At 48.2% G+C, this 23,427-nt stretch overlaps 1 protein-coding gene across 1 annotated transcript; it reads left to right on the forward strand.

Annotated features, from left to right (window-relative positions):
* Window positions 1-2,133: 2,133 nt before the first annotated feature.
* Window positions 2,134-4,854, forward strand: reep5 (receptor accessory protein 5). The gene is made up of 5 exons (XM_061733501.1): window positions 2,134-2,295; window positions 2,639-2,732; window positions 3,150-3,288; window positions 3,389-3,557; window positions 4,592-4,854. Exons 1-5 carry the CDS (start codon window positions 2,181-2,183, stop codon window positions 4,663-4,665), a joined length of 591 nt encoding a protein of 196 aa, XP_061589485.1. The 5' UTR covers window positions 2,134-2,180; the 3' UTR covers window positions 4,666-4,854.
* Window positions 4,855-23,427: the final 18,573 nt, after the last annotated feature.

A 23,427-nucleotide genomic window follows, 5' to 3' on the forward strand; every position in this document is an offset into this window, starting at 1 on the left:
GCAGGGCTTTGGGGTTTCGTAGGCCTGTGCCCTGTGTTCAGCTTCTCAGGAAACCAGATGTTTTTGGTTGGTTCGTTGTTGGTTCCTCATCTGTCGAGAAAAAATGCTAACTTGGTGCTTAATCCTCAATGAGCCATATCCTCAAGGCTGATGATAGGTGGAGTTTTGTTTACAAAAGGCGTAGCTGAATTGTAATGCCTTGAAGACCACACTCAGGGAATCACATCTGAGGACTAGTATCAAGGTAGCAGAAATGACTGTAGCTGTGAACCACCGTATGTCCACTTACCTTCACAATAAATGTGCATGAAACACAAACTAGAGGGAATTAAACGTGAGCTGTGTAAATCTAACAAGTGGCTGCATGCAAACACAGGTCCAACCTCATTTTTAACAACCACACATATCTTGGGTGTACACTGGGATGTGGCTGAAATGAGGAAACGGGGAACTACAGAGAGTTTGTTTGGTGCGAGAGCTCAAACACTCGGTGTTGAGCTGATCGTTAGATTGGGCAATGATGTGTGGTCAAATCAGTCAGGATGCAGTTAAAGACGAGATGAGAGTGCCAAATTTACACAATAAAGAGATAGGATGAGGCTACATTTCCAGTTTTTCCCTTTTTGTTCCAGAAGTCAAAATCTAGTTGAGACACGTCATCAAAGAGATTATGACTGGTGCTTTCATGGAGGAAATCTTCCCGTGAACGCACCCAAGTGTGTGCATCTATTTGAAGTGTTTACACTGCAGACGCAAAAAACTGAACTTGTTGTGAGCTTAGCTAAATCAGTGTCATGTGAAGCTTTTAAGAGGATGAAACCACCTGAAGACGCTACAGTAGAGTCTCATGACTCTCATCATCACTGCTGGGATTTGTTCAGACACCCTGGAGGTTCGACGGTCATCACCCTGCTGAACAAAACGGCAGTGTGCACATGAATTATCTGGAAAGAGCTTCAGTGTGACTGGAGATTTTCTGTCAGTTTAGATTCACCCTGCATCAGCTAAACATCCACCCCGGCCGACAATCAGCCACGAGAAAAAGGCTTTCACTACTCTTGCGGGGAGGAAAAAGTCTCACTAAATTGAAAATATGATACTATTTAGTTGAACAGATCTTTTAGAGTTTGAATTTTATCGGTGCTTCAGTAAAAGTCAATAAAAGTAATGACACTTAAATATAATACTTGTTTCTTTCCAGTATTGGAGCAAAATGGAATCTTTAATGCAACCCCTGCATACCTGTGTGTGTGTATATATATATGTATGTACATATATATATAATATTTAACTGTTCTGTTCTGTTCAGTTTAGAAGTGTTGTGTTGTCCAAGTGTCTCAACAAACCCACGAGACATTCCCTATATATATATATATATATATATATATATATATATATATATATATATATATATATATATATATATATATATATATATATATATACGTCACTTCCTGCCGTTGGGAGGGGGAGTTGTTACCATGGTAACAACTCCTGTCAGATCAGCACCGCTCCGCTCTTTCCCGTTTATCCTGGCCCAAACAAGATGACATTATATAATATTATTATATATGAATATTATAATATGAATATTATGTAATAATATTATTATACTTAATATTATACTAATGAAATATACATATCTGCGCAGCACCTAGCAACCAAACAACGCTACATTGCATTGTGTCCATCAATCCACACTATCGGTGCGTCCGAAATGCCATACTAAAAAGTATATACTAAAAAGTATACTTAAGTTCGGGGCACACTTTTGAGTAAATATCAGTAGTGTGCATTAATTCTGACGTACTATTAAGAGCGACCCCCCTCCTCCCCACCGTAGGGAGGGGGGGAGTATCTCACATACTCATTTTGCATACTCATTAGGGTGGAAGGATGTGATTTCGGACGCAGCCTATTAAATTTCTCCAGAATGAGTATGGATAGTACATACTATTGAGTACGTACTGTTTCGGACGCACTAAAAAATCTCACACACTGTTTTTGCTCCTCAAGGGTGGAAGGATGGGATTTCGGACGCAGCGGAGCTTTTATTTTGAAGTCCCCGGCTGCGTACCTCGGTGCATGTGTTTTATTTTGAAGTTCCCGGGTAGTTCCGGGCGTGGGTGTGGCCGCAGCTTCAGTCCTGATTCCGGCTTGACAGAGGAAGCGTCGCCACGATGGAGGGACTCCGACAGAGGTTTGACGCGTTTCTCCACGAGAAGAACCTGGTCACGGATGTGCTGGTCCGGGTGGAGGCTCGGACCGGCGTGAGCAGGACCTACATCGCCCTCGGTGGGTTTGTGGAGACGGACGGATGGGGATGTTGTAACAATGTGAGCGTCCCGTGACGTCACCGGGGACCGCAGCTGATGCGCGCGTGTGTGTGTGTGTGTGTGTGTGTGTGTGTGTGTGTGTGTGTGTGTGTGTGTGTGTGTGTGTGTGTGTGTGTGTGTGTGTGTGTGTGTATCTATGTATGTATGTCTGTGTTTGTGTGTGTGTGTGTGTGTGTGTGTATCTATGTATGTATGTATGTATGTATGTATGTATGTATGTATGTATGTATGTATGTGTGTGTGTGTGTGTGTGTGTGTATGTGTATGTGTGTGTATCTATGTATGTGTGTGTGTTTTTGCAGCTCTCATCGCCGTCGTGGCCGTGTACCTGGTGGTGGGATACGGAGCCTCGCTGCTCTGCAACCTGATCGGCTTCCTGTACCCGGCATATGTGTCGTGAGTGCTGCACTGACCCTCCCAAGACACACAAGCGAGTGTAATCACTAGTTATGATCCCAGTGCGCCTGGCTCCTCATTTTTAACCCTAAACCTGCAACAACACACACACACACACACACACACACACACACACACACACACACACACACACACACAGAAGTGTAAATGCAAAACAAGTAGCAAAATTGTCCTCACAGTAAGATACAGGTATAACGGAGGATGTGGTCTGGAGGAAGCCTGCTGCTCCTCCATCCTCGTGTTTATCTGCAGTGTGGGGAGAGTCTACCTTCACATGAACAGAAATGCTCCTTCAGCCTCCATGACACAATCTTCTGAGGGTCACGGAGGAGAACCACTGGTTTTAAAATGACACAGATGATAGTTGAACTGATAAGTGTTCCTTTATCCTCCCAGAATGAAAGCCATTGAAAGCGCCACCAAAGAAGACGACACAATGTGGCTGACATACTGGGTAGTGTACGGCCTCTTCAGCGTGGCAGAGTTCTTCGCTGACATCTTCCTGTCCTGGTTCCCCTTCTACTACATTGGAAAGGTAGTCCTGCTGTGCCTGCTCATGTGTGTTTTACCTGTTTGCCTTTATCTGCAGTGAAAGTATGAAAGTGTGTTGACGAGGCGTCTGTCTTTGTTCCCAGTGTGCCTTCCTGGTGTGGTGCATGGCCCCCACCGCTGCCAACGGCTCCGTTCAGATTTACACTCGCATCATTCGACCACTGTTCCTCAGGAACCAGGCCAAGATCGACAATGCCATGCAGAAAGTCAAAGACGAGGCATCAAAGGCCGCCGACAAGTTCAAGGATGAGGGTATGTACACCTTTTTATGACAGAAAGTGTTCCTGTTGCTGCAGAAGTCCTCTGAATTAAAGTACTAGACTATAGTACAAGTAAAGATTAAGGTAGTTTATGGCGCTTTTACACTAGTACCTACTCAGCGCGACTCGATTCGCCACGCCCTTTTGCGCTTTTCCACTACGGGCCGAGGCGGGTGGAGCCGTGCCGAGTAGATACATTTTCTGTATCTATTCTGACGAGGTTCTAAGTGGCTGAGTCAGCCCTGGATCTGACGTCATCACACTACAGGCCACCGATTGGTCGGGGGGCCGTCAGACATTTGAATCAGGAAGCGGGAGTCAGTGTGAGTCAGCGTGAGAGCGACTCGCAGCTTTCTCATTTTATTCAAGAGGCAACGGCAGCAAAAGTCTGTTTGGTGATCCAACTCTGAGGTGCAGATGTTCATAAACCTGGTGCTGAGGAGAGAATTAAAAAAGGATCTAGACGGTGATAAGGAACGACCAGATCTACCAGGCGCTCGGTCACTCGCAGCTCCCAGCTGATTTTTCAGCAGTGCCGACACAAACAAAATGTTTTAAAAAGCGTTGCTGCTTGAAGCTTCTCTAACTCTCATTTTTTAACTTGATATCGAACACAAGCCACAGACCCAGCAGCACATCTATCATCTCCTCCAGGTTCTACATCTTTAGTGTTGTTGTCTTCTCCGTTTAGATCACACAATCAAATACGTCACAGCAGCTTCGCTCCAACCCACGCGTACTTCTCCTCTGGGTGTCTAAAAACCAACAAGGACGAGGCGTGACGAGTCACGCTGAGTAGGTACTAGTTTAAAAGCGCCATTAGAAATCCCGGTCAGAGACCCCCAACCTGCATTGTGATGAAGGTCTCAGGGGACTCTCAGGTTCATGACTGCTCGTTACCACCCTCTACTGGCAGGTTTTTTCCAGGAACTCCTGAGTTTGGTTGAAACACAAACCCTGCAGGGAGCACCATCACTCTGGACAATGTTTGTATCTAATTGTTTTTATTTTTTGTTCCCTCCACAGCCAAGAAAGCCACAGCAAACATCATGTTTGAGGAGAAGCAGGACCCCGCATCAGGCCCGTGGCAGTGGCAGTGATGCAGAAGAAACAAGGCCTTTAATGTTGTTCAGATCTGACCCCCTGCTTCATGTATCGGATGGTACGCCTGCATCATAAGTGTCATTTAAAGCATTTCATGTATGTTTTCTTTGGTTTCAGTCTGCAGTGCTCAGATAATCATGTGTAGGTCTGTAATCTTCTTCAGCCAAATAAAAAAAACTAAATAAGTGGATTTGTTCTCTCTCATTCTTCCATCTCCTTGGAGGCTTCAGAGCTGTCTGAGTTTTTGTTTTATTTTAAATAAGAAATTATTTTTCTTTTTGGCTTCTTCCTTGTTTAATAACCACAACGCTGTGAGAGAAGTAGTCCTGCCTAATACCAAGAAACTCTTAGATCGGATGGGTCTGATCCTTAAGAGAGGGTACTAACTTTCACACATGACTAAAGCTGCTTTCACATAAAAGGCGCACAGTGGCAGCTGCCGCCAGCTTTCCCATTCATTGTGTATGTGCTGCCTCCGCGCAAGGGCGCAGGGTCTGCCGCCGAGGTCGGCGGTGCGCATCAGGGCGCACGCCGCCAAGTTTGCGCGGCGGCATAGGGCAGAAGTGGACGCACGCCGTCGGGTTGCCGCCGGGTTGCTTTCCCCTATAACGCGGTTTGCGCCGTGCACACCGCCGGGTAAAGGTTTCACGCGCGCGTAAAACTCATTATATAAAAAAAAAATCTGAGTCCCTTTAGGGGCTCCGTAGAGTGGCCCGGCACTCATTTGTTCTGTCCTCAGTTACTCTCCATTGTCGCGATGGGTGACGAGGAGGTTCCCGGTGTGTCCTGCACCGCGGCTGCAGCATCAGAGTCCTGACTGACGCTGAGCTTCACACACAGAGGGACACGATCAGCGCTATTATATTATAAGTCTGATATGTGATGACATTAAAAGTATGACATGAATCTGGCTTCATTTCACCACCTCACCGCCTGCGTCGCCAGTCCCCCATATCTTCAAAATGTTCCTGCGTGAGGGTCAGGGTTGGCTTAAAGATACACACATTTTTCAGTTAGTTTTTTCTTTTTAAATCCCAACCTTTGCGTAGAAGGTGGCTTGCGCATCTTTCAAGCCCTGTTTTGTGCGCAAGCGAGCTTTATAAATGAGGCACCTGGTTTGAGGATTGCAGCGACGACAGACACCTGCCTCAGCAATGGAGGTGTGGACAATGGTCCATTCAGAATTGGTGTCTTGAGGTTCTGTTGGAGATGGGAACTGAAGGACCAGTACCTTTGTCTGACATTCCCAGCAAACCCTCACTATGCATTTGGGCTTAGCAGGTTTATCCCGCATCTGAACCAACTTTCCATTAGATTGTGATCAGTTGAAAGCTCAGTTCCTCTTCTTATCCAGCACCGCCTTTAGGAGCCATTTCCATACCCCTGCCAAGGACCCAAGAAGGCTGGGTATCCCAAACGACCCAGAGAACCTATTCCCCGACCTAAAGGTGCAGAGATGCTTATCTGTCGTCTATAGGACAGAACCCCAATGCGTAGGCTCCCAGCAATGAGTAACCCCATTCTGATTCAAAGCCTCTCACCTTGGGGTGCTCCAGAGTGGAACAAGATCCCCCCCTTCTCGAGGAGAACCCGTTATGTGCGTTAAGGTGAACCTGACTATAGCCCGAACCTCTCAACCTCACTCCCTAGCTCCTCAAGAGCATGTCACATGAGGCGGTTTCCATGACTGAGGGTTGTGAAGTTGAGACCTTCATGAGCCACTTTGAACGTCCATGAGACATTTGCCATTATCAAGTTAGAACCGAGAGTACCAAGTGTATTGCTAACGAGGGCTGCTAGCTCTCTCGCCTCCTCTCTGTGTCACATGTTCAGTTACTCCTCTGCCTCCTTTAGTGATAATGGTACCTGTAATAAATGTAGTCTTTTTGTAGTTTTGGAGGCAAAGTTGTCTGAATTGGAAGCTAAAGTCAAAGTGCAAAAAGGCATTGACATTTGTTGGGATTTGGCAACATGTAAGAAAAGATGAATTGAGTTGAACTAAACAGAGCCAATTCTGGCCTCAGTTTTCTTTTGGGCAGCGCCCCCAAAAGAGGAATAAACCTAATCATCTTTATTTATCGGTATATATTTTACGAAACTCACTGATATTGTTCTCTGCTTTTAACCCATCACTAGTTAGACCAGGAGCAGTGGGCTGACATTTTTCCAGCACCTGAGAAGCAATTAGGGTTTAGGGCCTTGCTCAGGGTCCAAGGTGGATCACCTTGGTTGCCATCTGGGGGGGGGGGGGGTACAAAGCGTGCGTACGCACAAAATAGTGGCGTACGCCCTTTTCCACGCAAACGTTCAGATGAATCAAGAGTGAAATGACCGTGGAAATGTGCGGTGCCCGACGCCAACTTCATGGCTGGCGTACGCACGTTTCCACAGCTATTGGTCCGTTGGCGACACTTAGTGGTGATGCTGGGAAACTGTTAATAATGTGAAAACAATTAGCCCTCAGAGTGATGTGCACATCAGAGACACTGATGAACAATTAACACATTCAACTGTCTGCAATTACACGAGTGGATATAAAAGCAAAGTGGTGCAGAAATACCGTTAACAACAATGGCAGCTTTGGCAGTGTTAGAAGATATCACAAATGGCGCAGTAAGAAGAGAAAGCATATTTAGCCGGTTTTCCTAATGTAATCGGAGCTATCGACTGCACACACATTGCTATAAAAGCACCATCACTGGATGAATATGTGTACGTAACAGGAAGCATTTTCATTCCATTAATGTACAGATTATATGATTAATTTATGTTATTTGTGAAGTTATTTCTTGGAAAAAGGGGCAGATCAGATAAGATTCTTCTTCTTTCTGCTTGCTTTTCATTCACAAGTTAAGAACATTTGTATTTGTATTGAATTATTTTATTTTTTTGAATGAAATAAAAAATATTAAAAAAAAATATGTCACAGGTGTCAAACTGAATCCCAGAAGGGCCGATGTCCTGCATGTTTTAGATGTTTCACTGCTTTAACACACCTGATTCTAATTAATGATCGTCACCAGCTTGTCATCAAAGTCTGGATAGTTCTGTTGATGACACAGTCACTTGTATCATGGTGCAATTAAACAGGGAAACCGGCCCTCAAGGGCCTATTTAAATACATTTGCATATTTAAATGAAGGCGTGGACAGGGAGGAGTCTGGTAGATGCATGTGATGGAAAAGATCAATATATGCATTTATTAGTGCTATTTTAACGTTTTGTCCTGCTGCCTATCTCGGCGACAGGAAGGGTTGTGTTCAATGCCGTAACGTATTAAGCAACGTTTCAAAACAGATCTTTCATACCTCGTCCCTCAATCTATTTTGTTTCTATGAAGTGTTAATGTGGTTTATAATTTGTTTTAACATGGCGTTGTAAGAGCACAAGCTGTTAAAAATAAGGGCAGTAGAATACAGCAGGTAAGTATGTAGTGTTGAAGAATAATATATAAATAATAATAATGTCATAATCCGTGTATATATCATGACCACGGATCCAATTGACTTTGCATGGTACTATATCCGTGGTGCTACCATTAAAACCTCAATAAAACACTGCTAAAACAGCGTTTAAAACGTGCTTTTACAAACTAACAATAAAAAAACAGTACCTTGCGCGACAAAAACGCATAATTCAGCCACTATAACAAAGAATAATATATAAATAATAATAATGTCATAATCCGTGTATATATCACGACCACAGATCCCATTGACTTTGCATAGTACTATATCCGTGGTGCTCCCATTAAAACCTCAATAAAACACTGCTAAAACAGCGTTAAAAACGTGCTTTTACAAACTGACAGTAAAAAACAGTACCTTGCGTGACAAAAACGCATAATTTAGCCAGACCCGGCTGCAGAAACAAATTAGAGGGGGGGCTTTACATTTTTTCGGGGGGGGGGCATACTTTTTCAACTTACATTTTATCTGCCTCAGGCTGCACAGTGGCTCTGTGGCCACTCCTACTGTATTGTCAAATAATTTCTCTCTCAATAAAACGGGCAGTTCATCCCAAAATATATTTAAAAAAACAATACAGTAGTGTAGTGCTGTCCATTTATTCCAATCAAAGTCAAACATTTATGTAACAAAGAACAGCAACGGGGGCTGTGGCGTACAGAGAGAACAGCACCATACAGCTTCACTTCTACTAGAAACATACGGTAAGCACTGGAGTAACACTGGAGTAACACTGGACTAACACTGGACGTAACACTGGACGTAACACTGGACGTAACACTGGACGTAACACTGGAGTAAACATTCATGCTAGGGGAGGTAGCTACAGCAGCTTGGGAGCACAAGGAGCAGAACAAAGCAGTGTGACCATTCTGCCTGCAAGTAATATTAATTTGGTTTAACCAAGAAAAAAAAAAAAAAAAAAAAAAAAAGATGTAACCACTTTTAGTAGAGTGGCAGGCGACGTTTGTGGACCTTCTTAAAACATTGTCCTTCCACTCATTCCTAAATTTCCGAGTCAAGTCCTTCTCAAATGCCAACTGGATGAGGTTGGCCTTGCGTTGATGAAGCATAGATAGGCGATGCTCTGTGAAGACATTCTTAAAGGGGACATATTATGGTATTTAATGTATATTTTAAACAGGCCTTGAAGGTCTTAAAAACAATCTAAAGCTTGTTTTTTCTACCTAAATCAGAAATTCAGCCTCTGGGCCATGTCTATAGTTTTACAGATAATAAAGCCTTTTTCTGTGCTTCATTTTCAGGGTGGTGGGGGCTATGATAATGAGGCTCTGCGCTGATTGGCTGCTTGAATGACGTGTAGCAGGGGAGGAGACAAAGCGTCGCTCTGGGCGGGCAGAAGAGCAGCGGCTGCGTAGCAAAGCGTGTCCACGGTTCTGCGTTAAATCGACACGTACCCTACGCCGTAGGCTCGTTGGTGTAACGCGGAACCATAAATCAGCCTTTAGTCACCTCATCTGCAAACAGGAAGATTGAATTTATTTCTAAACAGTTACACCACAGTTATTTACTCCGATTCCTCATCATTTCACTTCTTATGTTACAAGACAAATGAATCATGTTAACTGTAAAGAAACCACAACACTGAATTTTCACAAATGGCAACTTTATTGTTAAAATATATAAATAAAATGTATGCACTATTGCTGGCTCAAGGAAGGACCGCGCGTCTTCTGAATGTGAACAGCTCCAGGTGCTTGAAAGATCTGAAACCACAGAAGAAAAATGTATTACGGTACTAATAGAGCCCCGAGCCCGGGGCTCCTCGACGGTCCGGTCCGTGAGCAGCCCCCACAGCTCCGTATGCGGCGCCGGGGCTCCGGAGCTAAGCTAAATACTTAGCCCTTGCAAAGATCATACAACCGCAACCCCGCGGCGGGCGCCCGGCCCACAGATCGGCTCCGGGGCGCATCCTCGGCGTATCGTCGGTTACCGGGGTTCAAACCGACAGATTTGGCTGAAAATCTCGGAGGGTGAAGCTGATCCGACCTGGGACGGACCCCCAAGGACCCAGCTCCCAAACCACCTGGGAACCTGGATGATTTAACCCGGATCCGCTCCGCTGCGGCGCCGCGTCCGACTGGCTCAAGGAAGGACCGCTCCAGCCAGCGTAGAGAGCTGGTTGTGGGCGTGGTTTCAGCAGCGGAGGCCGAACCTCTGTGCCTAGGGTGACGTCACCCTAGGCGCAGATTTTCATCGGCTCAAAAAAAATCACGTGACACTGGGGGATTCTGTAAGGCGGGGGTCAAAGACCTTGCAGAAATTCATGGTATTTTGTCTCCCCTGTGCTGGCAGGGTGAGGGGAGACCACTTTATATATGTTAAAACAAGAAAAAACGTGTTTTTCATAATATGTGTCAAGGTTGACATTCCCCCAGCCTCCAGTTTGCCTTCAGTTTCTGTCTTGCCCCGCCTGTGTCCCATCTGCAAGGTGCCCAAATCCTGTGGCTGCAAAACAACCCCCCCAAAACACACTGCGCTTGAAAATTGGTATAGATGTTTCTATTTAAACGCTGTGTTTGGTTTTCACCACACATGGGAATGGGCAATGAGGCCAAACAACTCCAAAAGCTTTGTTCCACAAGTCAAATCCAATTTTGCAAACATCAGTCATGCTTCCATGTGTCAAGGTTGACATTCCCCCAGCCTCCAGTTTGCCTTCAGTTTCTGTCTTGCCCCGCCTGTGTCCCATCTGCCCTGATTGTGTCTGCACCTGTGTCTCGTCATGTCTCGTTATCCCCTCAGTATATCTTGTCTTGTCATTCCTTTGTGCTCTGTCGGTCCATACTGTGTCTTCCTCCATGTCTCCTCGTACCCTTTTTATGATCCTGGTTTTTTGTTCATCCTGCTCTGCAGCGCCTTGTTTTGCCTTTTTGTGGATTAAATCCTTTTTGTTTTGAGAACTCCTGTCTCCAGCCTACCTCTGTCTCCTGCACTTGGGTCCTAAATAACCAAACCATGACAGAAAGGTCGGTCCGTTCTGTCATGGTTTGGTTATTTAGGACCCAAGTGCAGGAGACAGAGGTAGGCTGGAGACAGGAGTTCTCAAAACAAAAAGGATTTAATCCACAAAAAGGCAAAACAAGGCGCTGCAGAGCAGGATGAACAAAAAACCAGGATCATAAAAAGGGTACGAGGAGACATGGAGGAAGACACAGTACGGATCGCCAAGCCCCATGCCAAGCCCCATGCCAAGCCCCATGCCAAGCCCCATGCCAAGCCCCATGCCAAGACCGCCAAGCCCCACGCCAAGCCCCACGCCAAGCCCCACGCCGAGACCGCCAAGCCCCACGCCGAGACCGCCAAGCCCCACGCCGAGACCGCCAAGCCCCCTGCCGAGACCCCCAAGCCCCACGCCAAGACCGCCAAGCCCCACGCCAAGACCTCCAAGCCCCACGCCGAGACCGCCAAGCCCCACGCCAAGACCGCCAAGCCCCACGCCAAGACCGCCAAGCCCCACGCTGAGCCCCACGCCAAGACCGCCAAGCCCCACGCCGAGACCCGCGCCAAGCCCCACGCCGAGACCCGCGTCAAGACCCAGGCCTAGGCCTCGTGGGCGGCCCCCGGAGCGTTCTCGCCGGTCTGGTCGGCCTCGTGGACGTCCCCCCGAGCGTTCTCGCCGGCCTGCCCGGCTTCGTGGGCGACCCCCGGAGCTGTCTCGCAGGTCTGCACAGTCCCCAGGATGGCCCCCGGAACGTTGGCCGTGTGTTGGCCTGGGCCCTCCTCCAGGCCCCCTCCGCCCGCCCTGGGTGGTAGGCCGAATGGGACATCTGGGATCTGTCCCTTGAGGGGGGGGTTTTGTCAAGGTTGACATTCCCCCAGCCTCCAGTTTGCCTTCAGTTTCTGTCTTGCCCCGCCTGTGTCCCATCTGCAAGGTGCCCAAATCCTGTGGCTGCAAAACAACCCTCCCAAAACACACTGCGCTTGAAAATTGGTATAGATGTTTCTATTTAAACGCTGTGTTTGGTTTTCACCACACATGGGAATGGGCAATGAGGCCAAACAACTCCAAAAGCTTTGTTCCACAAGTCAAATCCAATTTTGCAAACATCAGTCATGCTTCCATGTGTCAAGGTTGACATTCCCCCAGCTTCCAGTTTGCCTTCAGTTTCTGTCTTGCCCCGCCTGTGTCCCATCTGCCCTGATTGTGTCTGCACCTGTGTCTCGTCATGTCTCGTTATCCCCTCAGTATATCTTGTCTTGTCATTCCTTTGTGCTCTGTCGGTCCGTACTGTGTCTTCCTCCATGTCTCCTCGTACCCTTTTTATGATCCTGGTTTTTTGTTCATCCTGCTCTGCAGCGCCTTGTTTTGCCTTTTTGTGGATTAAATCCTTTTTGTTTTGAGAACTCCTGTCTCCAGCCTACCTCTGTCTCCTGCACTTGGGTCCTAAATAACCAAACCATGACAATATGTCCCCTTTAAGAGTGGAAAATGAATTTTCACACGATGCAGTGCTGGCTCCAAAAGTCAGTACATGTTTCAACGCTGTGAAGACGGTGGGCATTGCTTCCAGCGGCCTCTGGAACTGTTTCAGAATCTGTAAGGATTGATAAATAAGGTTGAAATCAATATTATTATAACCCAGATAACAATATACCGTACATAAAAATGTATGCAACATGTTGAACAGTCAAATAAATGCTCATCTCATTGAACCAAATCATGTTAGGTGTTATGTGTTTGACTGCTTGCTTAAAAGGTCCCAAATGACCATACCATGACCAGAGGTGGGCAACTTCAGCTTCAAGAGTAAAAGTCCTGCTATGTATTTGTTCTGCACATTCACTATACCAGTTGATTCTAATCAGCTCTTCAGCCAGGTAGATGAGCTAATTAGTGAACTCACCTGGTTGTAGTGAATGGGCAGAACAAATACATGGTAGGAATTTTACTCTCTGAAGCTGGAGTTGTCCACCTCTGGCCATGACACCAGGGGTGTCGGACTCCAGTCCTCGAGGGCCGGTGTCCCTGCAGGTTTTAGATGTTTCCCTGCTTCATTGCACCGTGATACAAGTGGCCGTGTCATCAACAGAACTATCCAGACTTTGATGACAAGCTGGTGATGATGATTAATTAGAATCAGGTGTGTTAAAGCAGTGAAACATCTAAATTTATGCAGGACACCGGCCCTTCTGGGATTCAGATTGACACCTGTGATGTAGACCATTTAATCATTTTAAAAAGGGGCCTTGTAGGTTTTTGAGATTTTTGAATACAATAAAAACAATACTGAACTTTCACCTAGCCTAAATCACCTGTTTCATTGTCCACTTCGCCTCATCCGGTGGAGAAGACTCTTTCATTTGTGTCCTGAGGAAGTTGCGAGCCACCTCGAATTCAGAGTCCACAGTGTTATATTGCAAAAGATAACGTGACACGTAACTCAAGTCGGAGTTGACGTGACTCCATTTATTTTTGAACTACACATGAACGCATGTAAAAACAGACTGTCATAAACCGGAACCGGGGAGTCGTAACCAGAAAGTTCTTAAAGTGACAGTGTATGTCGGTGAACTACCAGACATAACATTTCCCCCCCTTCACACAACCTAGGTGTGATACTCAGTCTCAAAGTCCCCCAGGTGTTTAGGCCTGGCGCGAGCCCGAGCTAGGCGACCCTCGGGTGCAGCAGCAATTTCCGGTGGCCGCTCTTCGACTGCGGCCTGTGCTTGGACAGCTGGGGCGGCTGCCGCATCGAACTGTGCAGCCGGCAGGGCTGTAACGGCCGGCACACCCAGTCCGGGCGCCGGTGGGGCGTGCACCTTACGCAGGCGTTTAGCATGCCAGCGGGTGCCATCGGCTAACCTGAATGAAGCTGGACCAAGCCGTTTGGTAACCTGGACGGGGTCTGACCAGAACGACTGGAGCTTGTCGCCACGATGAGGCCGTCGGATCCTGACCCAATCCGAGACAGCGATGGCAGGTGGTCTAACCCGTCGGGTCCTGTCGAAGCGGTCCTTCATCTGCCGTTGACGGGTAGCGACTGCGGCTTGAACCGGGTGCACTGGGACCTGAGCCAGTGTTGGGCGGAGCCTATCCAGAGGCAGCTGGAGCTCCCGCCCCAGCATGAGGGAGGCTGGGGAAACTCCTGTGGTGGCGTGTCGGGTGGCCCGATAGTGCAGCAGCGTCTGTAGGAGACTAGTGGTGAGTGTGCACCCTTGTGCCAAATGAGCCCTGATCCCGTTTTTCAGGGTTTGATTTAAACGTTCCACCCCCCCGTTCGCCGCCGGGTTGTAGAACGCTGTGCGGATGTGGCGAATCCCCTTCCCCGCCAGGTATGAGGACAGTTCATGGGAGATCATTTGGGGCCCATTGTCAGTTGTGATCCTCCGGGGCAAGCCCCAACGTGCGAACAGAGACTCCAGAATGTCAATGAGCAACTTGGCTGTGACGGAGCCCGCGGGTGCCACCTCCGGCCACTTAGAGTGGAGGTCGTAGACCACGACGAGGAACCTCTGATGATGCGGCACCCCATGCAGCTCACCACAGATGTCAAGCTGCAGGTGCTCCCAGGGCTGTGACGGCCAGTCTAACGGCTGCATTGGTGGGGGTGGGGCCGGGGCCCTGGTCTTGCCACTAAGAAGGCAAGCAGTGCAGTCCCTGACCAGGGCCTCTATTTCCCTGTCGATGCCCGGCCACCACACAACATCACGGCACCTTTGTTTGAGCCTGACTATGCCCAGGTGACCCTCGTGCGCCATAGCAAGGACACGCGCCCGGAGGTCACCAGGGACCACAGTGCAGAGCCTGCGGGCGACACAGGTGTCGTTCCAGCACGACAACTCCTCCCTGACCCTGTGATAGGGAAGCACCTCGTCGGGTACCCTCCCAGGCCAGCCTTGCCTGATGTAGGTAGAGAGTGTGGACAGGACGGGGTCGTCCGCTGAGGCGTCCCGAAGCTCCTGCAGCGACACTGTCTCGTGGAGGGGTGTGTGGAGGAGCTGGATGAGGTCCTGTTCATCCTGGTCCCGTTCGGGTGCCAGAGGTTGGGCTGCGGGTGGGCTAGGGATCGCACGTGACAGCAGGTCAGCCACCACGTTGTCGCGGCCTGGCGTGAACTGCAGGCGGAAGTTGTACTGCTGCAGTCGGTCAGCCCAACGATGGAGGCGGAGCGGTTTGTGGCCGGTGCCTGACGTTGCCAGGAGGGTAGTGAGGGCCTGGTGGTCGGTCCTCAGTGTGAATGTACGCCCGTAAAGGTACATATGCCAGCGCTCACAAGCCCAGAGGCACGCTAAGGCCTCCCGCTCCCCCACCGAGTACCTCTGTTCTGTGGGGCTGAGAGCCCGCGAGGCGAAGGCGATCGGTCTCTCGACGCCCCCCTGCAGCTGGGACATCACCGCGCCGACGGCGAGGGCAGAGGCGTCGCACGTGACGAAGGTGGGGCTGACCAGGTCGAAATGCGCCAGGACCGGTGCAGAGGTGAGCTGGGACTTCAGTAGACGCACGGCGTTGGAACATGCCGGTGTCCAGACCCAGGGCTCGTCCTGCTTCAGCAGCTTACGCAACGGCGCAGTCGTGGCAGAGTACTGTGGCAAGAAACGGAGGTAATACGCCGTCATGCCCAGGAAAGAGGCCACCTGAGCGGCTGAGGTTGGCTCCGGGACACGGTGGATGGCCTCTGTGTTTGAGTGGAGCGGGTACGTGCCACCCGCTGAGAGGCGGAACCCGACAAAGTCAATGGCTGGGGCAGCAAAGACACACTTCTCGCCATTGAGTGTGATGTGGTGCTTGGCCATTGCACTGAACACCCTGTGCAGGCGCTCATCGTGTTCCTCGACCGTGGCCCCGTGAACCACAATGTCATCCAGGTAGACGGCCACACCCGGTATACCTGCGAAGACGGAGGCCATAATTTTCTGGAAGCAGCTGGGGGCGGAGCTTAGCCCAAATGCCATGCGTTTGTAGCGGAACACCCCTCTGTGGGTGATGAAAGCGGTGAGGTTGCGGTTCTCGGGGTGTAGTGGCACCTGGAGGTAACCCTGGCGGAGGTCCAGTTTCGAAAAAACGGTGGACCCATGGAACTGGGCGGTGAGCTCCTCTGTGGTTGGCAGGGGGTATTTGTCGGGGATGATGGCCTTGTTCACCGCTCGAAGGTCCACTCAGAGTCGCAGCCCCCCAGACTTCTTCCTGGCCACCACCAAGTTGGAGATCCAGGTGTGAAGTTAATCAACGTTTTTGAATTAAGATTGTCATTATGAAAATATAAAACTATCGGAATAGGCTTAATTAGGTCAGCTCAGAGAAGCTGACTGCTAGGTGTCACATTCTTATCACATGTTAACAGATGAGGGCTGCCCTTCCTGTGTTCCGTTAAGGGTTTGGGCTGTCCAACAACTACCCCATTGTATTTTTAAGGTTTAAGGAGTTTTTGTCAGGGGGGTTGACTGACAGCCGTCTCATTGTCTTTAAGGGTTAGTTGACCATCTCATGACAACAAACCCCCTTGACCATTTATTAAAAGGATGTCTGTTGCTCTGCACATCAGAGATAACTGAAAAGTCATCAGTGTGACTTTTCAACCACATCATCTGATACCATGTTTGTTCTCCATCTGTTTCCTGTTTCTGTCCATTGTCCATCCACTGTCTACCATTGGTTGTCTTAACATAGCCAACGCCTGTCAGTTTTTCAATAAATACCTCCTGCAAAGAAGGACCCAGCAGGCATTTCGTCGAGAGCCACAGAGAGAGAGCCATGTTGCTCGACAGGGCTCCGACTTTGCTTCACTTCTGCGCAGAAGGCCTTAAAGATTATTCCACAAGTCTCTGTGTCTTTCCTAAGTTATTAATTTATGTTGTGATGATTTAGGAACCTAACACAGGGTGACGCATTCACCTGCTCGATGATGTCGTCATCCAGCATACCTTGCAGCTGAGCAGAGATGTCATCACGGAGGGCCAGGGGAGAACAACGGAGGGGCTGTATGACAGGCGTCACAGTCGGGTCCAACAGGGGCTGGTGGGCGAAACCCACGAGGCAGCCCACCCCGCTGAACAGCGCAGGCCACTGTTGCTGCCAGGGGATGACAACGGCGTTGATCTTTGAGCCGGTGGTGTCTAGCAGGGTGAAACCGAGGCTGGTGAAGAGGTCGAGGCCCAGGAGGTTGGTCCCGTGGCGTGCAACATTGAACCTAAAAACTGGCAGTGTCTTATCCCCGTATTTTACGGGCAGCTCAAGGGAGCCCACAATGTCAATTTTGGAGTCGGCGTAACCACGCAGGGTGGTGGTGGGTGGTCCAAGTGGCTCGGAGGGGAAGAACTGTGTAACAGTCGCCAGGTTCAAGAGAGACACTGTGGCTCCTGTGTCTAGGAGGAGGGGCAGAATGACATCTCCAACCATTAACGAGCACGTTTTGAACGGTGCTCGTGCTGAGCTCACGTTGTGGATGACTGTGGTGTTAGTGGGTGGCTGAGAGGCTCGAGCTGGGGCAGACCTGCAGACTTTGTGGAAGTGGTTTAATTTCCCGCAGTTGGAGCAGGTTTTACCACGGGCAAGGCAGTTCTGGGCTCTTGAGTTGTGTGCAGAAGAGCCACAGTTCCCACACTGCTGTTGGTAGTGATCGCGGGGCCGAGCGGCTAGTAGGATGTTCTCCTCCCCGCTGTCAGCACTCACATGAAGGAGGGGCGTCTGTGAGGTGAGCGCGCCCGCTGCCTGTGTCTGTGAGGGCGGGGGAGTAGAGAAGCTCGCCGCGCACTCCAGCGCAGATTCGACCTGAACTGCGAGGTTTATTGCTGCCACCAGAGTCAGATCATCATTTTCCAGCAACAGTCTTTCTCTTATTTTGTTGCAGCTCGTGTGCAAAATCAGTTGGTCTCTGACCATTTCGTCCCGCAGTCCTCCAAACTTACAGGAATTAGCCAAACCCTGCAGGTCCGCCACGTACTGAGCCACTGTTTCCCCTGGCCTTTGATGTCGCCGCCGGAACAGGACCCGGTGGAGCAAAGCGCTTTGTGGAGCCGCGAAATGTCCTTTCAGCAACTCCACGGCCAGGGAGTATGACGGTGCGTCGCCGAGTGTTCCAAACACCCGCTGTCCCTCAGTTCCCAAGCAGTGCAGTAGCAGTGCACGTTTCCTCCCGCCGGACACGTCCGTCAAGCCGGCAGCCAGGATGTACGTCTCGAACGCGGAGATCCAGCGGTGCCACGGTACCGGTGGTTCCCCCGGGAGGGCCAGGAACGGAGCGGGTGGTGGTAAGGAACACGCTTCAGCCATCTCTCTTCGCCAATGTTATATTGCAAAAGATAACGTGGCACGTAACTCAAGTCGGAGTTGACGTGACTCCATTTATTTTTGAACTACACATGAACGCATGTAAAAACAGACTGTCGTAAACCGGAACCGGGGAGTCGTAACCAGAAAGTTCTTAAAGTGACAGTGTATGTCGGTGAACTACCAGGCATAACACACAGCAGGCGTCTTGGTCAGGTCAAGTAAAGGCTTCACCTTGGTGACATCCAAGAATGTGGCTTGTGCAGGATCCAGGGCATTGAGTGCCTCCATCAGGTCACAATTATGTTTCCCGAATCGATTTTTCATTTCCCCACATACTGAGTCAATACAACTGTAATAAATCCTATGTAGCTCTGTTTCATCATTGCGATCTACACATGTGCTGATTTCCTCAACCACATAGTCAGCAAAGGCAGAGTTTTGTGTGCGTCTTCTCTTTGATGGCCTTGTTGTGTCACAATGCGCTAGGATTGCCTGGAATTCTGTCTCAGTGCGGATATTCTCAAGACAGGTGCATGCACTGCTGATGAGCTGCAAACCTAGAAGAAAAGACAAAACCCCTTATTGTTACTGTAAAGAATACAACAACATTTACAGTGCAGCATTGTATGACAAGACACAGGGAAATGAAACAAAACAAACAAATCCAGCGATAACTTCTAAAATATTGTGGAACATACATATCAAATCAATTGTTCCTGTTGGGACACCCATGACAATGTAAGTGATTCATTTTTAAAAGATGCTATAAGTGATCAATTCTACAAAGTTCAGAAATTAACTGAGTGATTTTGAAAGATTCTTTAAAGTTGGTTGAAATTTGTGCCAAGATCACTAGGTTGCAATGGCCTGTTGCTGTTCCTTACAGCTGTAATTTTACCGTCAACCTCGGTGCTTGCTTTGTTGTTGGCGTCGGTGAGTGAAGTCGGTGCGTTTCTTCCATGCGGAATGGTCATGCTGCTTTGCGCTGCTCCTCGTGTTCTCTAGCTGCTGTAGCTAACCCTCCTAGCATGACTGTTTACTCCAGTGTGGCTTTTGACTTCGGTGCTTACGTTTGTAATAGATGTGGAGCTGTATGGTGCTACTTCCTGCTCGCTCCCGTCCGCACCGTCACTTGTAATTTTATGTGTCTTCTTAAAAAATGTTCGGATATCCATTTTTAATGGCGACTGCTGATGACCACAACCGTTTACTCTGGTCTCAGTGACGCACAGTGACCTGTGACCCGCCCCCCTCTATCGGTCATTGGCTTACACGTTGCCGTCGTTCGTTGATTGCATTGGTTGGATTGTATGATTGACAAATTGAGATAGATAGGATTAATAGAAGATGGCTACTCCGACGGAAAAAACAAAACTCAAATAAAATACACAGAGAAATTTGCTTTTACTCCAGGGCGGGCACAGCTGACTCCGTGGGCGGGCACGGCCCCCCAATGCCCGTCCATGCCGCCGGGTCTGAATTTAGCCACTATAACAAAGAATAATATATAAATAATAATAATGTCATAATCCGTGTATATATCACGACCACGGATCCCATTGACTTTGCATCGTACTATATCCGTGGTGCTCCCATTAAAACCTCAATAAAACACTGCTGAAACAGCGTTTAAAACGTGCTTTTACAAACTGACAGTAAAAAACAGTACCTTGTGCGACAAAAACGCATAATTTAGCCACTATGACAAAGAATAATATATAAATAATAATAATGTCATAATCTGTGTATATATCACGACCACGGATCCCATTGACTTTGCATGGTACAATATCCGTGGTGCTCACACGGAATTATACCACTTTCCGTGTTGGTATCACGGAAAATAGTGGTGAGAGGTCGTGGGCATTTCACGGACATTTGTGAGATCAGGTTGTGCTGCTTCCGCGCAAGGGCGCAGGGTCTGCCGCCGAGGTCGGCAGCGCGCATCAGGGCGCACACCGCTGAGTTTGCGCATCGGCAAAGGGCGCAAATGGACGCACGCCGCCGGGTTGCCGCCGGGTTGCTGCTGCGAATCGAAAACTTTTTAATTTCACTGTGCGCCCTGTGACGGCATCTCGGCGGTGTCCAATAGGAGAGAAGGTGCTGGAGGGAGAAAAGAAATGTTGCAGCTTGTAGATCAGAGACGATCAAGATGGAAGAAAGAATGATCTTGGCTGTGAGTCTGTGAGGAGCTGTGGGATGAGACTGCAGGCCTATCGGGACATCAATAAAAAGGGACAAAAGTGGAGAGAAATCTCCCAGAATTTGGACATACCTGGTGTGTTTAAAAGTGGTAGAAATGTGATATTCTTTTGCTCTTTTAACAATAAAATGTTAATTTAAAAGAAAATATAGCCCAGGGGTCACCAATCCTGGTCCTCGAGGGCCGGTGTCCTGCATGTTTTAGATGTTTCTCTGCTTTAACACACCTGATTCTAATTAATCGTCATTACCAGCTTGTCATCAAAGTCTGGATAGTTCTGTTGATGACACAGTCACTTGTATCATGGTGCAATGAAGCAGGGAAACATCTAAAACCTGCAGGGACACCGGCCCTCGAGGACCAGGATTGGTGACCCCTGATATAGCCTTTCCATGCAGGCCTTTCCATGTAGGCCCTACTACGGCGTAAGTGTTTGGTTCTGGTGTAGCCTTGATAATCTGACATTTAAAGGTATTGTGACATAATTTTTAACATGCTTTTAACACTATTAAAAGTCTTGGCCAATATCCCTCAAATGTGTCCAAAAAGGTGTAACAAGAAAAACTTCACTTCAGTACTCCATGCCTGGCTTTTTTTATGACGGTGTTTTTTGCGCAGTGAAAAACGCGTCCTTTTCCCCCTTTCCTGTCAATCATTGCCCCGCTCCTCCTCCCACCCCCCCCAACTCCCCATCCTCCACTCCTCCTCTCCCCCAAACTCCCCGCACACAGCAGACAGTGGATCAATGGTATGTGATTTTGTCTTGCACACCGTCCACGGGCTGAGCCTCGATCAGAAGGACTCAGGCCCCCGACCGACACCGGGCAAGCGGTCTTCCGTACGCCACATTTCCCACGCCCGCCGCTCCCAAAAAAGGAGAGCGCGGGTGGAGAGGAGAAACTTAGACGTCTCTCTCCCTCCAGCCCGCGGCTCAGTGCTCGGGTGATTTGTCTTGTGGGCGGAGAGAGGATAGGTGATGGGCAGGGAGCTGGGTGGAGGGGGCGGTGATTTAGCGGACCTATACGTATAGGTCCGCCACCCAACCAGATGCGCCGTTTTTGCATAATTATGCGGAAACTCCCAGAAAGCACACAATACACTGAATGTTAAAAGTTCGTTTTTTTTGGGTGTAATTGATGTCAAGACACCCAACAAAACACAAAAAATCAAGAAAAATGTGTTTTTCATGTCACAATCCCTTTAATAACAGCTTCTGATCAGTTCTCTTTGCTGCCCTCTGGTGTAGTGCAATAGATAGTACATGCAGTTTTTGCCATTTCAGACTTTACTTTCAATCCCTTGTTCTAGTGCAGTGTTTCCCAACCCTGGTCCTCGGGACCCCCTGTCCTGCATGTTTAGATATTTCCCTTCATCATCACACCTGATTCTAATTAATGGTCCTTATAAGCTTGTCATCAAGATCTGAACAATTCTGTTGATGACACAGCCACTTGTATCACGGTGTGCAGAAGCAGGGAAACATCTAAAACCTGCAGGGACACCGGCCCTCGAGGACCAGGATTGGTGACCCCTGATCTAAAACATGCAGGACAGTGGGACTTGAGGACCAGGGTTGGGAAACACTGGCCGTTTTCGAATTCAGACACTACCGCACTATATGCTACATACTGCAAAGTATGCACTGAATACTGCCTACTGAATGAAGGATTCAGTACGCTGCTCCAGCAGACCGTTCACACAGCAGTGTGCTACAGTGTATCCCAGAATGCATCTCGCACCAAAACGTCAGCGAAAGATGAGATTTAAAAGCAGACTAGAGTGTTTCTCAATCCTGGTCCTCGTGTTCCCTGTCCTGCATGTTTTAGATGTTTCCCTGCACCAACACACCTGATTCTAATTAAAGGTCCTAATTAGCCGTCACCAAGGTCTGCACAACTCTGTTGATGACACACGTACTTTTATCACGGTGCGCTGAAGCAGGGAAACATCTAAAACATGCAGGAGGACCAGGATTGAAAAACACTGGACTAGAAGCTGTTGTAATTCCAGCTGTAGCGCTGTTAATATGCCAGTTTATTACGTTTTAACATATTTTAACATTCAGGCGTAAAAGTAAGGCGTAGAAATTTGATCCGATGTTTCGGGGATCAAAAGAGCCGCTGGTCCGGCCGCATCAGCAGCTCACGGCCGGAGAACAGACGCGATCGCCGGGTCAACCCACGGCCTCGTCCCGGGGAGAAACCTGCAGCTCTGTGGAGAATTGTCGCCGGCTGAAATAAATCATTTAGGAAATAAATGTTGGTTTAATAGATGAAATCTAACAGTTGTAGCTGTCACGTTAGTTTGTCTGAATATAAAGTGAAGCTTCGTGTTGTTACTAGATGGATATATATATACCACAGACAGATCAGAGCTGTATATCTTATAGCTCAATGGGTTGATTAGCGACTTTCGTACAGCGAACGGGGGTTCAATTCCAGTCGGGCTATATTTTGCAAATTTCCCCGATGTGGGACTAATAAAGGATTATCTTATCTTAAATGTTGAAATAGCAGTAAAACCAAATTCATTGATGAAATGACATAAGGGATGGAAATGGATTTTAATAAATGTATTGAAATGAACATATCAGTCTATTGCAGTTAATTTTATTTTATTTATCTTCTCCTCTCTGTCGAGTAGCTCTCTCTCCATCTTCTCCTCCTTGTCCAAACCCTCTCTCTGCATCTATTTATTTCAGCTCCCGGACAAATTCTCTGTCAAAACACAGCAATGAAAGTTATTTCATGAAAATACAACGAACTACCGATATATAACGTTGTCATAACACTTAGTTCACTTTTATTTACGTAGCAAGCATGCTAAGATAACTAACAAAAACCTAACATACTAT

The sequence above is a fragment of the Cololabis saira genome, chromosome 11 (genome assembly GCF_033807715.1).
Source record: "Cololabis saira isolate AMF1-May2022 chromosome 11, fColSai1.1, whole genome shotgun sequence".
In the NCBI taxonomy this organism is placed as follows: domain Eukaryota; kingdom Metazoa; phylum Chordata; class Actinopteri; order Beloniformes; family Belonidae; genus Cololabis; species Cololabis saira.

Excerpts from the sequence above, each read along its gene's own strand:
- reep5 (XM_061733501.1), top strand. The coding sequence starts at position 2,181 with ATGGAGGGACTCCGACAGAGGTTTGACGCGTTTCTCCACGAGAAGAAC. Across the intron at positions 2,733-3,149 it reads CTGTACCCGGCATATGTGTC|AATGAAAGCCATTGAAAGCG; the intron begins GTGAGTGCTGCA and ends TTATCCTCCCAG. Across the intron at positions 3,558-4,591 it reads CGACAAGTTCAAGGATGAGG|CCAAGAAAGCCACAGCAAAC; the intron begins GTATGTACACCT and ends TTCCCTCCACAG.